Source organism: Plecotus auritus (assembly GCF_963455305.1).
Source record: "Plecotus auritus genome assembly, chromosome: 3".
NCBI lineage: Eukaryota > Metazoa > Chordata > Mammalia > Chiroptera > Vespertilionidae > Plecotus > Plecotus auritus.
The window spans coordinates 35,661,153-35,682,867 of NC_137772.1; the positions used below are offsets into that span (position 1 = coordinate 35,661,153).

At 35.5% G+C, this 21,715-nt stretch overlaps 1 protein-coding gene across 2 annotated transcripts in view; it reads left to right on the forward strand.

Moving 5' to 3' along the window:
* The window catches only part of NALF1 (NALCN channel auxiliary factor 1), a 584,686-nt gene extending 567,175 nt beyond the window's left edge, over window positions 1–17,511 (forward strand). The window contains exons 3-4 of one of the 2 annotated variants that reach the window (XM_080661463.1): window positions 14,334–14,379; window positions 16,406–17,183. In XM_080661463.1, the coding sequence (XP_080517589.1) occupies window positions 14,334–14,356 (23 nt within the window). In that variant the 3' untranslated portion in view covers window positions 14,357–14,379; window positions 16,406–17,183. Of the gene's footprint in view, window positions 1–14,333; window positions 14,380–16,405 lie in introns of both variants that reach the window. The other variant, XM_080661462.1, reaches the window with a different exon arrangement.
* Window positions 17,512–21,715: the final 4,204 nt, after the last annotated feature.

Consider the following 21,715-nt stretch of genomic DNA (forward strand, 5'->3'; position numbering starts at 1 on the left):
TTCTTTCTCTCTCTGTCATTACCCATGAACATTTTCCTTTTCCAGCATCTTTGTTTATTGTAGGAAACAGAATTGTAAAGAATGCAGTTTTACTCGCATAGAGTAGAATGGTTGACATATCAAACACTGTAAATGTCAAGTGGAGGGCACCAAGGAGCCCGACTTCTCACTCAACACATTGCTTTATATTGATTTTATTGCCTCTGGGAGACAAATATAAAAAATCCTTTTATTATTCTTCATACATATTTTCTCAGTTTAATAGGTCTTGCTAAATACACACACACATAAATGTAATCAGTGGAAGACAGTAGAGATCTAAACTATTGAAGGAATGACAATATTTGTCATTATAAAGAACAGATATTCTTGGTCTCTCAAATAAGAGTTGTAACTGAGTGTTAAATTCTGTTATTTGTCCAAAAAAAGAGAGACTAATTTCCTTGTATTGTATCTATATCACTTTAAACTTATTCTTTGACAAATTAGCAACCATTGTTAGACTCCTTTCATTGTGTGAATACTTGAGTCTTGCTTTTTCGAAGTCAGATATAAACCAATGATACCAGAAAGCAACAGTCAGGAAGAAACACATAGAAATAACTTAAGGTGCCATTGGATGAAATGAATCATAATTATGCCCCTCTGCTTGGTCTTGAAACTAGGAGAATAAACAATTATTATGCTGCTGCCTGAGATATTTCCTTTGGCAACTGATGTGCCAGAATCTCACTCAGTGGAAAATATGTGTGACTATAAGATACAACTTTGTTTTTAATGGAAGTATGCACTCTAAAGAGTGATATATTCTTCAAATGGACCTACATTCCATCCCTCAAACCTCTACCTGCCTGCCATTAATGCCACTGCCTCAATGTTTTTTCTAATTTCTTTTTTTTTTATATTACTTTATTTTCACTTGAAGGTCCTACTTCAAATGTCGAAACTACTGGAAATCAGTTCAATTCAAATCTGACAAATAAAGGTGGCTAATCATTCTAGTTAATTTTCTCTTCATTAGATTTAATAATGACTTTAAAATATTGAGACTGGTTTTCTTATCTGGTCCACAAACTGTTCTAGAATATTTTCTTTTCATTAGAATCAGTGTATTGCCAACTTAAGTTCTGGCATTTGTTTTGAGTAAAAACATTTTGATTCAAATCACAACTGTTTTTGTTCCCATTTAGTGTTTCAAAAACTGGTGCGTCAAATTAGGAAAATGATTTTCTCTTAACTCATTGAAAAGAAAGCATATTTCTGAAGTCAGGGTCTATTTATGAGGTGTTTACATGCCTTGAAGCCATTAACGTGTGTCTACATATGCATGAGTATACACAGACATAGGGATAATTTTGTATGTATTCTGTGATTACAAGGAAAGTCTGGTTTTCTCTTTAGAAAGAAAAGCAGGAAATGTTGTTCGTACTCTAAATACATTGATGGATCAAAGCATTAGCAAAACTGTCTCTTCAATCACAACTCATGGTTTGAGATACTGCAGCCACAGAATTATTTACATAGTTTCCTGCTTTCAAGGATATTTCCTTTACAGACTCATAGTTACCAAGGATTTCTAAATTTAAAAAAAGACTGGGATATATACTAACCAATGACACTGATTTACGATATGTGAACCCCACTGAGCCATTTCCAGAGAAAAATAACAAAAATAAAGAGAAATAGGACATAATAGGTACTGTTCTTAACAAGGAACATAGTTTTCTTCACATGGCTTCTTGAGCAATGATGCTGAACTCACTATATTGCTCAACAGGAAGTCACAGAAACATCCCAGGAGAGAGAGCCAATTTTTTCACATCCTCCTGTAATATAGATTCATATGACACGCTCTCACAAATTTCTGTGAATTCTTGAATGTACTTTGTGAAATTCCTTTAAATACTCTTCCTCCTTGTGAGAGCAATCCAACCGGAAAAGTGAAAGCAACTTGCAACAACACTTTGGTCCTAGTGATGGAAGAGAAGGAGTTGAGCTTTTTTATTCCTTTTGCATGTGACTTTTACCAGATCTACCTGGAGCCCCTGGTATGTGGTAGCTTATCAGAACAGGAAGAAGGATGAGTTTTTCTGTCCACCAGTACTCAGTGCTTGAACCTTGAATTGTTTTGATGCTTGGTGCAGATGCAAACAGCTGCACTCCAGTGCCTAACCTCTCTTCCAGTAATCACTATGGCTTTCCTCCACACCACCCTATAAAGTCTTCATGAAGGCAACCACTAAAGGATTCATTAGGGAAAATTAAATGATATATTTGGTGAGTGTGTATTTTCTTTGTTCATTAACTGTTTTCTAGTTTCTTACAATACATTTTTCATAATAAAAAAAATCACTGTAAGCATTTAGGGGAAAACAACAATGTGAAATGTGATATTTAACAGCATTTGCTAGTTTTCAGTTTAAACTGTATTTTCTCTGGCTGCAGACAGTCTTTGTTCCAGTAAAATCCTGGAAAACTTTAGGACTCTTTGTTGAGGAAATTCTCTGCTTAGCTTCAAGATATTTAAAATGCCCAATGTATTAATCAACTTAGCATAGGTTTTAAAGAATGAGTGAACTCTCTGTAGAATATCTCTGCCATTTTAATGTTGGCATTTGATTTTAAGTTTAATTAGTATCATTTTCAGTTTTTAGAGCAATCTATAATCTACATAATGTATAGTTAACGTTCAGCTCTGACAGGCCTTTATGCAGCCACATATTTATTTGTATGGCCTGTTCTTGAGAGTCTGTGTCACTTTTCTCTGTGATATGTGTACTTATAGTTTACCATTAGGTTACATTGATTTGTTTTGTTATCTAATGTATTCAATTGAAACATTCTCTTATAACTCAAGGTATTAGTGCATGCATTATTCCTTAGTTCCTTCCCTTCATTAAGCAAATACTTACGTTCTTTTGGAAATAAGCAACCTGCTAGGTGTTTAGAGTATCAGCATGGAGGGAAAAAATGATCCTTACTCCCAACAATGTCAATTAGAAGAAAAACAATATAATGTTATTAATATTAGTTAGATGTAAAAGTGATGCTAGACTTTATTCATCATACATATCTGATATACCTGTTCCTATACCCATAAGAAAAAAATGAATCCTTTAAAATATATACATTAATTACTAAAAATTTTCCCTTGCTTAAAAATAATACTCTATAAATATATAAACATTCATAAGTCTAATTCTTTTTGCAGATGGTCACTATGATTTGGGAATTGTTTTCTAGGTGTTTTTTTTACATGACCTCTAATTTTATATTGTTTTACCAGCTCAATTATAAAATAACTCTAGAAAATTAGCAAATTCTCTGGAGATCATTATTTTATTATCTTTACCTTTAAAAAATAGTGGACCACAATTTGGATGCCAGTGCTGATTTTGTATTTCTGTAAGTTATTTCTAAATAAATCCTAAGTTATAATCATGTGAAATCACTACTGTAGCAAATATAAAATGAAGCCCTAACCGGTTTGGCTCAGTGGATAAAGCGTCGGCCTGCGGACTGAAGGGTCCCAGGTTCGATTCCAGTCAAGGGCATGTACCTGGGTTGCAGGCACATCCCCAGTGTGGGGCGTGCAGGAGGCAGCTGATCGATGTCTCTCTCTCATCGATGTTTCTAACTCTCTATCCCTCTCTCTTCTTCTCTGTGAAAAATCAATAAAATATATTTAAAAAAAAAATATATATATATATACATATATATATATATAATGAAAAGATATTAAAGTTGAAACACTAATTTCAAAAACTGTTTCTGCAACACTAATAATTTACAGAAAAAGAAAAATTGTCTTGATACTGAGTATGAGTGTGACTTCTGGTTCAAATTGGCAAGCTGAAGTCAAAATTTTACTTCTGAACTGTCTCTAAACCTATGGAAATTGAAGTAAAAACTACAAAATAAGATACATTCAAGAGGTAATGAAACCTAGAAAATGAGATGTTATTAAAACAGACTAAAATGATATATATATGAGAAAAGGCAGATGCACCATTTAGAATACTGCCAGAATTGGGAGAGCCTTCAGAGCAGGCTCTAAAACAAATTTCAGCAGAGGTGAGAACTGTTCCTCTAATAGGATCCTTTGATGATCTTGGTTTTGTTTATGGAGAGTAAGAGAGAAGCAGAATAAAAACACCAGAAATTCCCTAAGGATGAAAGACTATTGGCAGAAATATGGTTATTCCCATTCCTATCTATGTAATGGTGGTGTTTGCCCACAAATACCATTATCTGCTTTCTAAAGACATTGAGTGAGCTATTGAGATGGATGTGAGCAAGCCTTCACAGGAATGACTTTTGGGAGTCAGAGGAAAGGAGCTGCAATTTGTCTAATTGATCTCCATGCACCCATCCTATGAAGAATTGTGCCTCCTGGACAAACTTGAAATTGAAGGTGACAAGTGTGTAAAATGTTATGTGGAAGGATCAGTATCCACTGACTGTAAACCTGATGGAGAAAGAACAAAAAAAGAAAACAAAGGTGGAAGTGGAGGAAATGATAAATTATCAAAACATTCCTTGAAGGAATTTATCCAATGTGGAGGAAAACCATGGTTTCAGATTGGAAGGGTCTAGCAAAAGAAGCTACATATAGAAATATCTTTTTCAAATTTTACAGTACAACAGATATATGAAGTATTCAAAGGGATTTCATAGAGAATAAGAAACTTAAGCCCTCATGAAATGAGGAGAGTATGGATATCAGTGTGGTAGGCAGGATTTTGACCCCCAAGCTCTCCATTGATGTTATGCCTACAAATCTGCTACATTACATGGCAAAGGGGACTTTGCACATGGGATTAATTTACTAATCAGCTTACCTTAAAATAGGGAGATTATCCTGGATCATCCAAGTGGACCCAGTATAATCACAGAACACAGAAGGGTTGGCCACAAAGATGAAGTAGATCTGAGAAATAGAATCATGGGAAGAACTCATCCACTGTGGCTAGATTTTAAGATGGAGAAAAGGGCCATGAGCCAGGGAATAGCCTCCAGAAGCTAAGCATCTCCAGTCAACAGCCAGCAAGAAAACAGAAATCTCACGTCCACAATTACATGAAACTGTATTCTGTTATTCATTATCAGCCTTAATAATCAAGACCAATACCCTCATTTCAGCCTCAGGACACAGAGTAGAGAAACCAATCGAACCAACCCAGGTTTCTGACCTACAGAACTGTGAGATAATAAATTGGTGTCATTTTAAGCCACTGTATCTGTGACAATTTTTTACAGCAGCTATAGAAAATGGATATAGATTTTGGTACTAGAAGTTGAGTGCTGCTGTAACAATTGTCTAGAAATATAGAAGTTCCGTGCTAGTAGGCAGTGGGGAAAGATGGAAGAATTTTGAGAGGCATGATAGAAAAAGCCCAGATTGCCTTGCATAGGATGCTAGTAGAAATAGGGGTTGTAGAGGCTGTGGATAAGGGCTCAGAAAGAAATGAGAAATGTGTTCATAGAAATTGGAAACATGATATATAGTATGAGAAAGCTTAGCAGGATTGTGTCCTGCAGTTACATGGAAAGCAGAAATGGTTAAAGTGGTGAAATTGGCTCTATAAGCTGAGGGGATTTCCCAGCAAAATGTTTAAGGTCTGGTTTCTTCTTACTGCTTACACTAAAACACAAAAAGGCAAAGATAAATTCAGAAAACTGAAACAATAAGAATCCATGATTTGAGGATTGGAAAAATTACAGTCTACCAAGACAGTGAGAGATTTAAAACATAGTTGTCAGAAAAGCATGTTCTAGAGAAAACAGAACAAAACACGCAAGGGTGTAGCTGTAACAACCATTCTGACACCTCTGAAAGCTTGCAAGGTCAGAGTGTTCAGTTACACAAAAGGCTTCTGAGGAGATTAAAGATCCCCTCAGCCATCTGAGCAATAGCCAAAAATAGAGAAACTATTATCTAGGAAAGATCCGTGGAGGAGCTTCTTATCAAATGGAGTGAAACCCTGTGACATAGATAAGATTCTCACCAAGTTGTTGAGAATGTTAGACCAGCAAAAATACTGCCAGCTTGGACTGAAAGAGACAGAGATGGGGTGAGATGAAGAAATGCTGGCTATTGGATGCCTTCCTCCCAAATTATCTGGCAAGAAATATGCTCATAAAACTACTCAGCTGCAAACATATACTCCTGTTCATAAAAAAAAAAGAAAAAAAAAAAAAGGGTAAATCAGAGGGGGCAAAGCTTAGAACCCAGAGGGTGGAGCTGAGAACCACAGAGGATTTTTCCCAGGTCTGGAAACCTAATGGAGTTAGTGCAGGTGGATTTCAAATTTGATTTGGACCCATTTTTTCCCATTTTCTCCCTTTTTGAAGCAGAATATCTGTAATTATTAGTTTATACCTGTCTCACCATTGTAGGTTGGGAACATAACTTGCTTTCTAGTTTCACAGATGGAAAGAAATTTTATCCCTGGATGGATTATGCCCAGATCACATCCATGCCTAATTTAGATGATTTAGATAATGAGATTTGGGGGGATTTAAAACTGATGAGATTTAAAGATTTCTGCACTTTGAGTTGATGCTGCATTGGGTGGCGACTTTGGGGACTTTGGATAGGGTGACTGTGTTTTGCATGTGGCATTAATGGGAATCTTTGGGGGCCAGAGGGACTGAATAATGCCCCCTTCAAAAGACGACCATGGCCTAATCCCCAGAACAGGTCAATGTATTACATAGCAAAAGGGTCTTTGTAGATATGATTAAGATTAAAGACCTTGAGATGGGGAAATTATCTTGGATTATCTGCCTTGGCCCAATCTAAATGCATGGGCCCTGAAAAACACAGAATGCAGACACCATATAAGAGACAGGAAAGATATGGCAGAAGGAGAGATTGGAGAGACTGGAAGAATGAGAAAGATTCCATGTGCCATTGCTGCCTTTGAAGGTGGAGAAAGGGCCCATAATATAAGGAGTGGGGACAGACGAGTTCTAGAAGTTGAGAACAAACCCAGCCAACATCATACAGGGGAATCGGAACCTCAGTCCTGCACACACACAGAACCAAATTCTGCTAACAAACTGAATGAGCTTTGAAGCAAATCTTCCTTATAAGCTCTAGAAAAGAACTCAGCCCTGCCAATATCTTGATTTTGGACTTGTGAACACAGCAGAGAAACCAGTCAACCCTTCTAACTTCTGATATACAGAACTGTGATTAAATAATTTCATGTTGTTTTAAGCTGCTAAATTTGTAGTAATTTGTTCCAACATCAATAAAAATTTCACACACAACACTGGATACTAAGACACAGTGAAGTTGTGTTGCCAACGTTATTAGAAGAAAAAGATTATGAATGTAGGATGTGATGCCCAGGAGAACTATCTTTCAAACAGAATAAAGTTTGTTAAAATTAAATATATGTACTCTTGAAAGTTTACCTTCCATATATCACATCTGAAAAAAGTGAAGTTTTACTGTAGAACAAAAAAGTAACTGAAGAAAGAGGATAATATCGAGTCTCCATGTTGATGATACAGTAATAATAAATTATAAGATAATATCTGTGCAACAAAAGTAATCTGTTCATATTACAACATTGAACTTGGTATAGTTATAAATCTGGATAAATTAGTGATATAAGGATGAAGGTATAATATTTTTTCTGATTACTTGAAAAATAAAAGATGATTCAAATATAAAGCTATTAAAATTTTCATAAATTTTAGGAACTGGTAAGTATAAAAAGTGATAGTCTATTTTGCCTAATACAGGGGTGGGTAAAAGTAGGTTTACAGTTGTGAGTATGTGAAACAGAGTTTATTCTTGTGTTATTACTTATTAACCAGTGTTTTATTTTCCATACAAACAGCTGTAAACCTACTTTTCCCCATGCCTGTATTTAAAATACTTTGAATAACATTGTAATTAAATGGGATTAAATTAACTCCAAGGACTTTCATTTTTTACTTTCAATTTTTAAATTTAACATATGGAACAAAAAACAGGAAAATGTAACTGTAGTTTTACAACAAAAGCAATGACTGGCCAACTTGGGGGATTAATAGGGTAAGACAGAATTATAGTGACATGAATTTACTCAGCTATCTCAGTTGAGAATAATTAGCTATGATCTAAAAATCACTGGAATAAGAAATAGTTGCACTAATATATTGTTTAGATTATGAAGGTAATCACTCCCAACATAAAAACAAACAAACAAGAAGCAAAAACAAAAAACATCCAAAGGTCATATTGGACTATGGCCCCAAAATGACCTCAACTTAACTTGATTAAGTCATTTAAGACTATTTCCAAATAAGGTCACCTTCTGTGGTACTAGAACTTAGGTTTTTAACAATCCTTTTGGGGGACTTGATTCAGCCTTTAACATACATAAATGAAATATGGAACCTAATAAAATATACTGTACATAAAAGAAGAGAGACAGATTTTGAGAGGCAGAATAGCATACATTTGAGAAAAGTTACTGCAAGGGTAAATTAATTATCATATCCTCTCAGTAAAATTCAGTATATAAGGACCTTTTAAAACATGGAGAGAAGAGTGAATGGGAATTTGGCTGGGAAGTAAAAACATAACAATAGATTTAGATTTCAAAAATAATATATTTCAGGACAACAAAAACTGCAAATCTATGTACATGTACAATATCAACCATAGAGAAGTAGGAAAAAGCAAAGTGGCAGATAAGCTTGAAGAATGCAAAGGCAAAGTTCAAGGTGGAGATGAAGAATATAAAAATGATGACAGGGGATGCGATAAATTGAAAACATACAAAACATGAAACTGAAGAAAGGAAAAATCAAAGATATATGAGGAAATATCTTGAGTTTAAGGACACTCTATTGACAGATAAAAGTCCTTCTCCTCATTCTGCCAAAATTATGGAAATTATATCAAATTGAAAACGTTCTTAAATTTTGAAAATGAAGAAAATATCCTGCAAGTTGCAAGGGGAAAATATCACATTTGACTAGGAAGAAAAATACTGAGGTCACACTTTTCTTTCAAAGAGAAATATTCGCAGCTTTGTTTGTTATATGGAATCTCTCTTGAGGGTAGCTGGTTGGACAAGAAAAAGAAATCAAGTAGATCTGCTTCCCTAGAAGTGTGTCATTGGAACCCAGCAATCCTGACCAAGAGAGCAAAGCAATGAAGTCATGTAGGCACATATACATGAAAAAGCAGCAAAGATTTGCCTGCAAGGGGTTAGGGGTGTGCAGTAGGCAGCAGATTAATTACAGTGCAATGTTTGCTACTCAGGTGAAGCACACCCAACTCCATGTTATGCTATAATGCTGTTCTTTATACTGCCTGGCATGCTCTTGGGTTTGTATTTCATTAAATAGGCTGGAATTTTTCTAATATTCTTCCCAGCACCTGTTTTTTTTTTTTGTTGTTGTTGTTGTTGTTGTTATTTTTCACATAACTTAGCTCCAGTGGGTTTCTGTTAATTGCAAATAAATAATCCCTGAATTGAGATTGGTATAAAACAATATGCAAATATTTTTAATAATCACTGGGATGGAAGACATAAAATGACAGCAATTTGACAATAAATAAGTATAAAACATCTGATTATAGACAAAAGAGGTTGTGGGATAAGGAGTTGAAGGAAGTAAAACTTTAATTTCCTTATTAATTAGGTACATATAGGTTCAAATGGATGTAATTTTTAAAAATATAAGTTCTAATAAAATTAATAACAGCATACATTTAACAAATTATGAAAATATGAATCTAAATATGCTCACACAGTATATGATGAAAAGCAAAGGGAATGATAAAGAAACTTTTTTTAAATGTTTGGAAATGTTACTATCTACTGAAAGCAAGACCAAGCACTACAAATCCAAAATAAATGTAAATTGATTAAAGTCTCCTTTTCAATCATTGTGAAACTCATAGATGTAGAACATGATAGACAGAAAAGTATAAAGAGACCAATAAAGATTAAAACAATGAAAGTTCAGAAAAAGAAATGAAAAAAGATTCATTTTGCAGTGGCAACAGAAAGAATAAAATACCTAGGAATAAGCTTAACAAAGAAAGTGAAGGACCTATATACTGAAAATGACAAAGCATTATTAAAAGAGATTGAAAAATACACAACAAAATGGAAAGATATCCCATGTTTATGGATTGGAAGAATCATCATAGTTAAAATGGCCATATTATCGAAAGCAATATAGAGATTTTATGCAATCCCCATCAAAATCCCAGTGGCATTTTTTAGTTAAATAGAACAAAAAAATCATCAAATTTTTGTGGAATCACAAAAGACCCCAAATAGACAAAACAATCCTAAGAAAAAAGAAGCCCAAATTATCACACTACCTGACTTCAAATTATACTACAGAGCTACAACAATCAAAACAACAAGGTATTGGCAGAAAAACAGACACACAGACCAATGAAACAGAATTGAGAGCCCAGAAATAAAACCAAATGTATGTGTGTAAATAAGTTTTGACAAAGGAGCCAAAAACATACAGTGGAAAAAATAAAGCCTCTTCAATAAATGCTGCTGGGAAAACCGGAAAGGCACATGCAAAGGATGAAACTAGATTACAGTTTGTCCCCACATAAAAAATTATAATTCAAAATCTATATATCATATGCAAATGTTATGTATGTGTATATGTATGTTTGTATTATTCTTTTAAATGGTGAAAATAAATTCCAACTGTTTCTTTTTTTAATACTAGCAAATTCATATTTGGGGTGATTTTCCTCCTCTTTTTACTTCACTGTTTTCTAAACTTTTGAATTCAAAAAATATTTTAAAGTAGTTACTAGTTCAAATATTTGAAAAATTAGTCTCATAACTCCTTGGATTTAAAGATGATAAAAGGTAAATTGCTGGGATAATGAAGGATTATATTTAAATAATATCATGTGTTTATTCTAAGGATTTCCTGAAAATATTTGACTTCCCTGTACTTAACTAATATTTATAATGACCATAGTAGAATAGAGTAATTGTGTTGAGCGGTGAAAAACAAGGTGTTTCTGTGAGTGGGTTAGACTAATTGAAATCAGCAAAAGAATTTTAATTATATGTATTTTAACCCCCTTTCTAATTTATAATGGGAATAATTAAAATATTATGTGAGATTTTACTATCCTTCAGGTACTGTTCTCAATAGTTTATATGTATTTTTTAATCCTCAAAAAGAACTCCATAAGGTTGGTATTATAAGATTGAGCAATAATTTCTATAATTATTCTTATTTAATATCAAATAGCAGGCAATGCTTCATTATATATTGCAAATAGAACATTTTGTAAGCAAAATATATCAGAACAACGTTTCATGAACTGAAAATGTGCTTTTCTTTTCTAACCCTAATCACTTAAGTATTTGTGCAATGTAATTATAGTTTAAGAAATTATTATTTTCATTTGGAAATATGTTCTTATAGTTCCTTTGAGTGATGAGAAGAGTTAGCCACTATAGGTAGGCTTCCCCGGGAAGCATGTCTGTGTGCAAATGGTTTACTGGGGTGGACACTGGGAACTATACTTGTGAGGAAGTCAGAGAAGGAGGATTCAGAAGAGGGAAAAGGTCTGAGGCTGGGATGGCCCTTCACAGATTCCCTGATTCCTGAAGGCAGCTGCCCAGGGTCCCAGAAACTTTAGGTAAGGCTCATCCAAGGGTGGTTTCTGGGGAGACACTGAGGCGGGATCTAGTTGCCTACAGCATTCCCAGATGGAAGGGCAAGTGTCCATGTCCTGGGGGACCTCTGGGTGATGCACCCCACCATCCATCACATAAAGCAAGAAACACTGAACTTTGCAGGCTGTATGTCCTGTTTATTCATAAATGTATCTAACAGAGAAACAGACATCTGTCAGAGTTCAAGACAGAGCGCAATGATATAGAGAAAAAAGCAGTACGATTTTCGAGGCAAACCCAAAAGAAAATAAATTGTTTTGAGGCATAAATCCAAAAGAATAGAAGAATAGATAAGGAGACAGTAACCAAAAACCTCTTAGAAACAAGAAAGAGCATTGATGTGTGCTCAAGGATTTGCTGAGGGCTAGAGACAGCAGAGAGGAAACCGAGCGTCAACCAGATTTATAGACTGCACATCTATAATTCCCAGACTCCCTCCAGGCACAAGAATTGACAGTGGAAGACGTTTGGAGGAGGCAACGAAATATGTTTAAGAAGCTGTTAGATCTCCGTAGCCCATGCCCACCTCTCCAACCTCGCAATTTCCCCTTCCTCACCTTAGAGAAAAGACTTGGAATATTTGTGTGTGGGATGGGAACTATATTTTCAGAGATGACTGCAGACCATTATTGTCCTGGGTGACACCAGGAGGAGTTCAGGTAGGGGCCCAAAATAGGGATTAAGTGAGTGCAGCATACATACTGAAGGTTGAGATTCTCCCCCAGCCCCTACCCCATCCCAGCGCCTTCTCCATCTAGCTCTCAGGAAACTGGCTGCCCAGCTTTCGTACTCCTGAACAGATATTGGATATTTTCTGAGTAACCCAAACAACCTAAAGAAGTCATTTAAAAAATGTCTCCATCAGAACAGTTGAGGCAGGTCATCCTACAGTGTAGCTCACAGCTCACAATCTTTTTTAGGTGCTGAGACCCCAATACTTTTTTTATGTAGGCAGACAATCCTAGAATGTGCAGGCTTCCCATGTAAATAAATAAATAAATAAATAAATAAATAAATAAATAAGAGTCAAACAAACAAAAAAACCAACCAAGTGATTTGGAGAAAACAGAGCCTATGCAGAGAGGAAATAAAACATGAGAAATAAAATAGCTGTAAATATCTGAGAGAAATAAAAGAATATATTGCAACTATGAAATGAGAACACTTAAAAAATAACATTGAGAGTACATAAAAGTGGTCATGGAAATTAAAATGTGGTAGGGGAAAAAAGAGAAAAACAATAAAATTATTACAGGATAAAGCTCACCAAATCCTCTAGAAAACAGAGCAAGGGATGAAGTGATATCAAATAGGAGAGATGAGATAAGAAAATTAAAGGACAGGTCCCAGAGGTCCAACAACTTAATGTGGGAGTGATGCTCGAGTACATTTGAAGGATATGATTTTCTAAACCAGAATCCTATACTCAGCCAAACAATCAATTAAATATGCAGCAAAATAAACACATTTTTAGGCATACAGCATCTTAGAAATTTACTCCCATAAGCTTTTCCTTATGACGATACTAGATGACATGGTCCACCAAATTGAAAAAGGAGGCAGAGGATATAGGAAATAGGGAGTCCAGAGGAGAGAGGCAGCAAGCATCCCAAGACAATGCTTCATTAGGGTTTTCAGGCTGGTAGTTATGTACCAGGCATAAAAAACAAAAACAAAACAAAATAAAAAACAAAAAACAAAAAAAACAGTCCAGATGGTAGACTCCAGGAGATATTTATTCAGGAAGATAAAACCAATAGAACATCTGACTCAACTGAAATAACTGGTAAAATATTTGGGATTGAATTAATAAGTACATAGAAAACTGTAAGATATTAACTCTAGGGAAAAATTGGTTTAATAATGGGAAAATAAAGTTTACTACTTGGCTGAATTAGCATTGTTTTTACAACATCCTAATAAAGCAAAGAATGAACACTGAACTTACTACCAGGGCAGAATGGGGATGGTGGGGGTATGGTGGGGATCATATAAGCTGGAGGAAGCAGGAGAATGAATGTTTTATCCTCACATACAAAATGAAAACTCAAGAAAAGCACAAAGCAGGCTATTTACAATATGGCACTAAATACAGAGACGCTAAAAGAGTTGCAATTGCCTCTAAGAAGAAAGAATTCAGGATGGGGGAAGGGATTTTTTTATTATTTTGTAAGAAGTCATGGAATTATTTGGTTGTTAAAATACATGCATGTATAACTCTGAATAAAAACTCAAATTACAGGATGCACAGGGGAAATAGAATATTCATTTTGTCAGTCAAAAAGAATACATATATTTGTTTGAATGAACATCTTTACTTTTCTGAAATGACTTTACTGATAATTATAAATCAGCAATCTAGCTATTGAGCTAACTTGGAAGACCTTCTTATTGGGGTGACATTATTAAACATTTTCTGACTATGAACATTCTAAAACGTTGATCTAAATGACCTTTAGATTTCTATTCTTATCATCTTAACTGTAAACTCTCTTCTGTATAGAATATAATTTTGGAAAACTTTCACTTCAATAAATGATTAGTCTTACCAGTAGTTATCTTATATGATATAAGAAAATATCATACAATAAAAATGTCGCAGCTGCAGACCTCATTAATTCAGTTTTTTTTCCATATTCTATCTAGGCGAAGGTGAAGTTTACCTTTGAATGCCTAAGAAGAAATGAATATTGTAAGCATCATTATAAGGATATATTGGTCATTTCTTTCAAAGAAACTGAAGATTGCAGTGTATAATATATCATTTAATAGATTATTTTTATTAAATAAATATATATTGAGTGTATTCATGTAATAAATGCTCATCAAGTATCTGTTTTGCTCAGGTCTTCTGCAAACCATTGGGAATGCAAAGCTGAAAATATATAGTTCTTGCTTTTAAGTTGACAGATGAGTAAGGAAATTGACATGAAAATGAGCAATTGAGAGTAAAAGAACTAATAATAATTGCTCTATTGAAGTTATACAAAATGCACTCACAGCCCAGGCATGTGTGTGCAGGCTTCACACAAGGGATTTCCTGTGAGCTGAACTTGAAGAAAAAAGTGAGAATAGGTATATGAGTTGATGGAGAATATACCAGGAAGGAAAGCAGCCTGGACAATGATAGAGACTTGGGTGGAAAGTACCGCATGTTCTGAAAGGATCCAGGAGGAGTTCTGGATAGCTGGAACAGTGAGCGATGAGTCTGGAGAGAGAGGAAAGGATATTTTAGATTGCATTATTTATGTGGAGTCATGAGACACTATTGATTGCTATTATTATTAATGGTAGCCAATTTTTAAAGCATATTTATGTGATAGGCGCTGAGCCAAGCACTTTACATACAAAATCTAATTTAATCCTTCCAATTGCTCCATCCTTATTTTTCAGTTTTTCAAGCTTGTGTATAATAAAATTTGTGTAGAAACTTCATTCTATCAGTTTGAGACAATGTTTCAGTCCAGTGAAAAAATGGCTTATGCAACTACATAAAACATGACATATGTATAATATAGCAAGAAATAATGTTGAAAGATAATGAGTAGCCAGTTATTTTATTCTTTCTTTTTTTACCCTCACCTGAGGTTATGTTTTATTGATTTTAGAGAGGAAGAGAGAGAAACATTGATGTGAGAGAAACATTGATCAGTTGCCTCCAGTAGGCATCCCACCTGGGGATGGAATCCACAACCTAGGCGTACCCTGACCGGGAGTCAAACACACAACCATTTTCTAGTGTATGGAATGATGCTTCAATCAACTGAGCCATTGGCTAGGGCACTAGTTTTATTCTTTTCACCACTTTGAAAGTTTCAGAACTACCCATCTATCAATTGTAAAATACGAACAATGTGTAATTTTAAAAGAAGAAGGAAAAGGTGAAGGGAGCAAGAGAAGAAGCTCTCCAGGAGGGAATAAAAAAGAGAGAAAGAGTGTGAGAGTGAGGGTGTGAGATGGACAGGTATTCACTAAAAGGCAATGCTGAGGGAGGATAGTTTTTGGAAGTGGAGAAAACCAAGAACAGAGAGTGTCTCCTCCTGTAGTGGTCCAGGCAAAAGATTATTTATTTCATTTAAGCCTCAAATGGTCCCATTAGGCAGTCATCAATAGAATAGCATATGGAAGAATAAAAGAAACATTTAGAAAATAAATCAAAAGGATATAGTCACCCATTGGATGTGTAGATAGTTATGCCCATTCTCTATCTGCCCTCCAAGACAGGGATAGAAGAAATGGTGAGGTTCAAGAAAGGAAGCAATTAGGAAATATGGTTCCTATAGCTATGATATTTTAATTGGTTAGTTATTTCATTTAGCACAACTAGTTGATGTTACCTTAGGAATTGCATTAATTAGTCATGTTCCTATTAAAGAAAAAGGATGGTTGCATGTTCTTGGTCACCAAGTTGATCCAGAACCTCAGGTTCTGATTTGGATCTAATAACATCTTTCATTCTATATTCGTCACAACCCAGAACTTTCATGGAATGACCACCAGGAATATAAAAGGAACACAGTGAGGAACTTAAAAGTACTGGTTTGAGAGAATGGTTGACCATTTATCCAGACTGTCTTGACTTTCCTTCCCTTTACGAAATGTTGCATTGCTTATATGATTTTTGTGGATCAGAACGCTGAAGTAACAGCTTCTCTCTACTATGAGCTCCTTCCCACGTCTTCCTTCACTGTTAACCGTCCACTGTCTTCATCCTGCAGGGCTCTACGAGACCTTTCTAACCAATGATGAACCAGAATGCTGTGACCTCAGGAGACAGGAGCAAAAAAACAACCCATCCAAAGGAACGGTGGAAAACAGTGGCTCCTGTCACAGGACGTCACTCACAGTTTCCTCGGCAACAAGACTGTGCAACAGCAGACTCAAACTGTGTGTTCTGGTACTGATTCTCTTACATACAGTGCTCACAGCCTCAGCAGCACAGAACACCACAGCGCTGAGCTTTGGCGGCATCAACACACTGGAGGAAAGCTCGGCCAATGAGGAGTAACAGTGTAAGGACAGAGTGTCACCACAAAGTGTCACCAGAGCAGCCCTGGCCCACCATGAAAACGCAACTGGTCAGATGTCACAGGGACTGGGTGCTTTTACCCTCCAATTACTTCTTGCAGGGCCTATAGGGTAACATTGAAAAAGATGGGCCTGAATCCAAACAAGGACACAAACACAGCTTTTTATTGACTGAAAGGCTGCCAAGTGACTTCTATTTCTCACACCATTTTATACACTGTGTTTTAATGTTTGGACGTTTAATTTGCTTTGGTTTGGGTTTGGGTTGATTTCGTTTGTTTGTTTTTTGCACTTGTTAATACAGTATTTATTTTGGGGGATGCTTTCTCAGAGGTAAACTAAGTCTTTTCACTGTCTCTCTCTCTATATATATATTTCTAGTCATTGTGTATGTTCATCAGATAGTTCTGTCTCTATGTCCTGTCAGTTTCTATTAGAGGAATGATTGCTATGACTTTGTGGTATAGCAAAAAATAAACAAACAAAAAAAATCATAAAAAAGAAAAAAAAGAAAAAAAAAAGAAAAAAAATTAAAAAGAATTTCCTAACTCTCCCTCCTGCCTTGGGAACCTGCACCCTCCCCGGCCTTCCCTCCCCTGGCCCTCCTCTCTCCCCTCAGCAGACAACATCCGCTTGCTTCTGTCTGTGTGGCCACGGTGAATGGGCGTGCACGCTCTGGTGGGCCTCTGAGCCACTGTTGCACAAACCCACAACGGAGCAGACAAGGGGGTTAGCTGAACAAACAAGTGTTCCCCATGATAGGTGGAATCAGATAGTTGAACACATTTTTATGTTGAAAACAAAATAAAAGCAAAGAAAATTACCATGAACTATCCGTTTCCCAAGGCCCCCGGTCCTTTCTCACTGGTCAGGTGGCTCCGAGGGGCCGCCTAGCATCAGGGTGAAAAGAGGCAGAGAGTCCTTTGGAAGGTGGACTTCCATTGTGACTTCAGTTCTGTTGCAGTAACCTGGGAGCCCATTTTGGCCCTTGTAATGGGGACAAGGAGGCCAAGAACACCAATCTGGATTTCTTTTTCCTCCTTTATTGTTGACAAAGGAGATAGTAGAGATGCTCAAACACCTGCAGTATACAGAATATACACAATTTTACTCCAGGATTTCCCCAACATATGGTTTAAATTATTTCAGGTATAAAGTGTATGCAATTCTGCATTATCACAAAAAAAGAACTTTTTTTAAAAAAAATAGGTTAGCCATTTTCATTCAAGTGCAAAAACTGTATCACTCTAACATGCTCTAGATAGTTGAAGAAAAGAGGAGAAATCTGATAGCTCTGTTTGTACTTTTTTCTTTTTGTGGGAACATTTCACCCGCTGAGTGTCTATGAATTTGCTTTATATATATAAAAAAAGGCTTTTATGAGTTTACAGTAGAATCAGTGGAAGGAAGAGTTAATAAGGGCTGTTTTTAAAAAACCAAACAAACAAAACAAATAATTTAAAAAAATACTTTACATTCCTTCCTATTCTCTAACTACACTTGGGAAGTGCACTTCAGATATGTTTGCTGTGTAGCTGAGAGATGAAGGAAAACCATAGAAAAGGTCCTCTTAGCGAACAAAATTTAGTTATTGACTTTATAGCTATGAAATCCCCCCAGGCATTTGTTTTTGTTCAAACAAACTTTAATCTCTGCATCATACTTAACCCTGCGACATGCGTATAGTATGCATATTTTGTTTTGAATAAAAAAATGTTTTGTTCCAGTCTGTTAAGAATATTCAAAAATAATAAAGGTATTGCTTAATAAAATTGCTGGAATTGTTTAGCAGAACCTGCACAAATATTTTACTAGATTCTTTGTTTTAATAGTGTTTTGTTGAGACTGCAAATCCTAAAATGGTCTGTGCAAATACAAAAACAAAACAAAACAAAAACACCACCGAAATACAAAATTCTCTACTTTTTGTTCCTTTTTTAAAAATTGTCTATTTCATACAAATGCAAGCACATTCACGTGTGCAGACACATTCACATGTGTACACACACGTAGAGAGACAGTAGTTTTGATTTACAGAAATGTGCTATTTCTAGGGACATGTGGGTGGGAAGTGGCTGGGGATGGGCTTTGAATTGTTGCAAATACTAAACACTTATAGAAACGAGCATTTTTAAAAGCCTAACTGGTGGTGGAATGTAGATTTGGTGGAGCTAGGGAATGAGAACAGTAAGGGGGGCAATGAATGGAGGGTGAGAGGGTGGCTGATAACTCCAGAGGAGGAACTTAGTTGGTGAGCTCTTATCCAACTGACATCTTCAGGACTTTGAGTCATGTGCCCCAGGAAAAGTTTGTTATGACCTTTACCTACCTTCGCTGTGCAAAAGCCACTCCACAGGTTATTTCTCAATGCCCCTTATGCTTCTGTTCATGCCAGAGGCATTTCTATTTTTTTTTTCTTCAGAAAAATGACCCATCGACGTAGATACAAGTCCCACCCACAAGACACTGGGCAAAACTATGAAAAACTATATTCCTTAACAAGGAGGGTTTTGCTTTCCCATAATATCTTTTGCAACTGATTCAAGTTCTTTTCCAATAGAAGAGGACTGGAAGGTTCCACTTAGCTTTAGTTTGGGGAGAATGGCAGCCAAAAGAGGGATAACAAAAACCACCAGTTTTATCCAAGAGGTAAGTCATCCAAAAGACAATGCCAAGAACTGGGAGAAATAATGCAGTATTAATTGTAAGTAATCTATAACTTAGGTGAAGAATGGATGTAAGGAGAGAAGGGGCATTACTTCTTTCTCTCCGACAAGTCAGTTAAGGTTGGAATAGTCTGTAGGATTTTTTTCCTTGCCATGCACATTTATCTTCTTATGTGAGAATGATATCAGTGCCTAGTACTTATTAGCAAACGTGTGTGACCACTCCCCTATATTTCCACTGACACACTGAACTGAAGCAGCTTTTCCTGGGGTCAGGTAAAGGAGCCAAATAGGCAATGACTCCTTTACAAAGTCAAGAACAGCCATTGAAAATGCTAATCTCACTGCACCTATTGATCCTTGCAGTCATTTTTCTACTTGACACATGCTTGATGTTGTGCATACATTAATCCTAACAGAAAAAATAAGACCCTGCACCTTTGTAACCACCATCTTGATTCGTTTTTCTTTTAGTGGATAATCATTGAATACTGGATAATGAATTATGATATTAAAACAATTATTTTTGAAAGCAAGTTGAAAACTAAGAAAATATTTTTTCCACAAGTGTATAGAACAGATTATTCCCAAGTTCATGATTGCCTTTTTCTCTACACTAGAAAAATTTCAGAGTGTGGAATATATTGATACTGAAAAGTCAAATGTCAAATAACGTAAGTGGAATTACAGTATACCATTGGTATCTGTGGGTTTCACATTGCAGATTCATATGTCACATGAATATATATAGATATAGGTGTAGATATATTGCTTATAAGTAAAGCTTTAAGCACAAAATTATTCAGTCCATAATAATATTCATATAACATGATGAATGGTGTCTATTTTTTGCTAAAGTTTGAGCAGCATGCTCAGTCAAAAACTTTATCTTTAGTGTGGAAAACAGACTCTCAAACTGTCTCTGTTAAGGAAGGATTAATAATTTTGAAATAGCCAGAATCTTGTCTATCTTACAACAATTTATGATGCATAGTAAATATTGAATATGGCATGAAGACAGTAGGCGATGGTGAATGACAAAGCTTTAAGTAAGAGGAGGGAAAGAAACTGAGTGGCACTTACAGCCCTGTCTCCATGACATTTACAGGAATGACCTAACTGCTTCAAATTCCAGAAATACTCTAAATAATGATAATATCCTCTGCCTTATAATAAAACTTAAGGCATGAGGAAAAATATGAAAGATGCTTTTTGGTTTGAAGATACTTCAGGGCTATGTTCACATGACACAACATTCAGATTAAAGCTCAAAATAATTGATCTCCTTGGTATTTTATCCAGGGCCACACAGGTAGGCAACGCAAAGGTGGAACTCAAACCACATCTATTTGCAAATTTCAAAATCTGGCTCTGGATCACAGTGAGATCTTTAGGTTCCAAACATACTTTGGGAGTAGAATTTACTTTCTCCAAACTCTCAGATACTTATGTAATCATGTAATCACTAAGTTTTGATTAAAAATTATAAATTACAAAGGAAGCTATCCAATAGCTTTGGACAGACACATTTGCACACATTTCATTCTGTGGCACTATTCAATATTTTGGAAGTAAAGGTGAAGGGGGTGAATGGGAACACCTTGATGAAGCACCTAGCAAAGAAGTGGTCGGTTTAAAGGATTTTAATTTCTTCTATTTTTTTAAAAAAACCATAGATAAGAAGCATGGGATCTTATGGGTAAAGCCATGGTTTGGGTACCATCTTTGGCACCCCTGATCATGTGACCCAGGGAGGTCAATTTATATTGGAACAGGACACCTCATGAAGTGAAAATATCTCATGGGATGATTTGGGGCTTAAATGAAATAAATAAAATAAATGTTTCTGGATATAATGGGTCCTCAGCAATAGTTTATTATAATGATACTTATTCATGAAGTGAGTCTCTCTGCTTGTTTATATAGACTGCTCCTGGAAGTCTTTCAGAGTTGCTGAATTACTTCTTTCAGAAACACTTCCCATCTTTAATTTAGCAAACTGATTATCAATGAGTTTTTGGACACAATTCGAAAAAGTTTGCATATGTTATAGAATTTAATGTGCTCTATAGACAGGGTTTGTTTCTTTATATCTACCCCCCTCCCAACAAACCTGTTGACTAAAAGCAAAAGTTAAAGAAGTCCATAACAATTGAGAGGTTGTATCATGCACAAGTGTAACTTGATCTGAAGTAGTAGTGGAAATAAGAATGCAACCTCAAACGGTTTTTTAAGTACCCATAGATTTTTTTTTTTAAAGTGTAAATCTTTGATGCCTGGATTTCTTAAGCAAAAAGAAAAAGGAAAAAGGAACAACCCTACATTATATTGAAT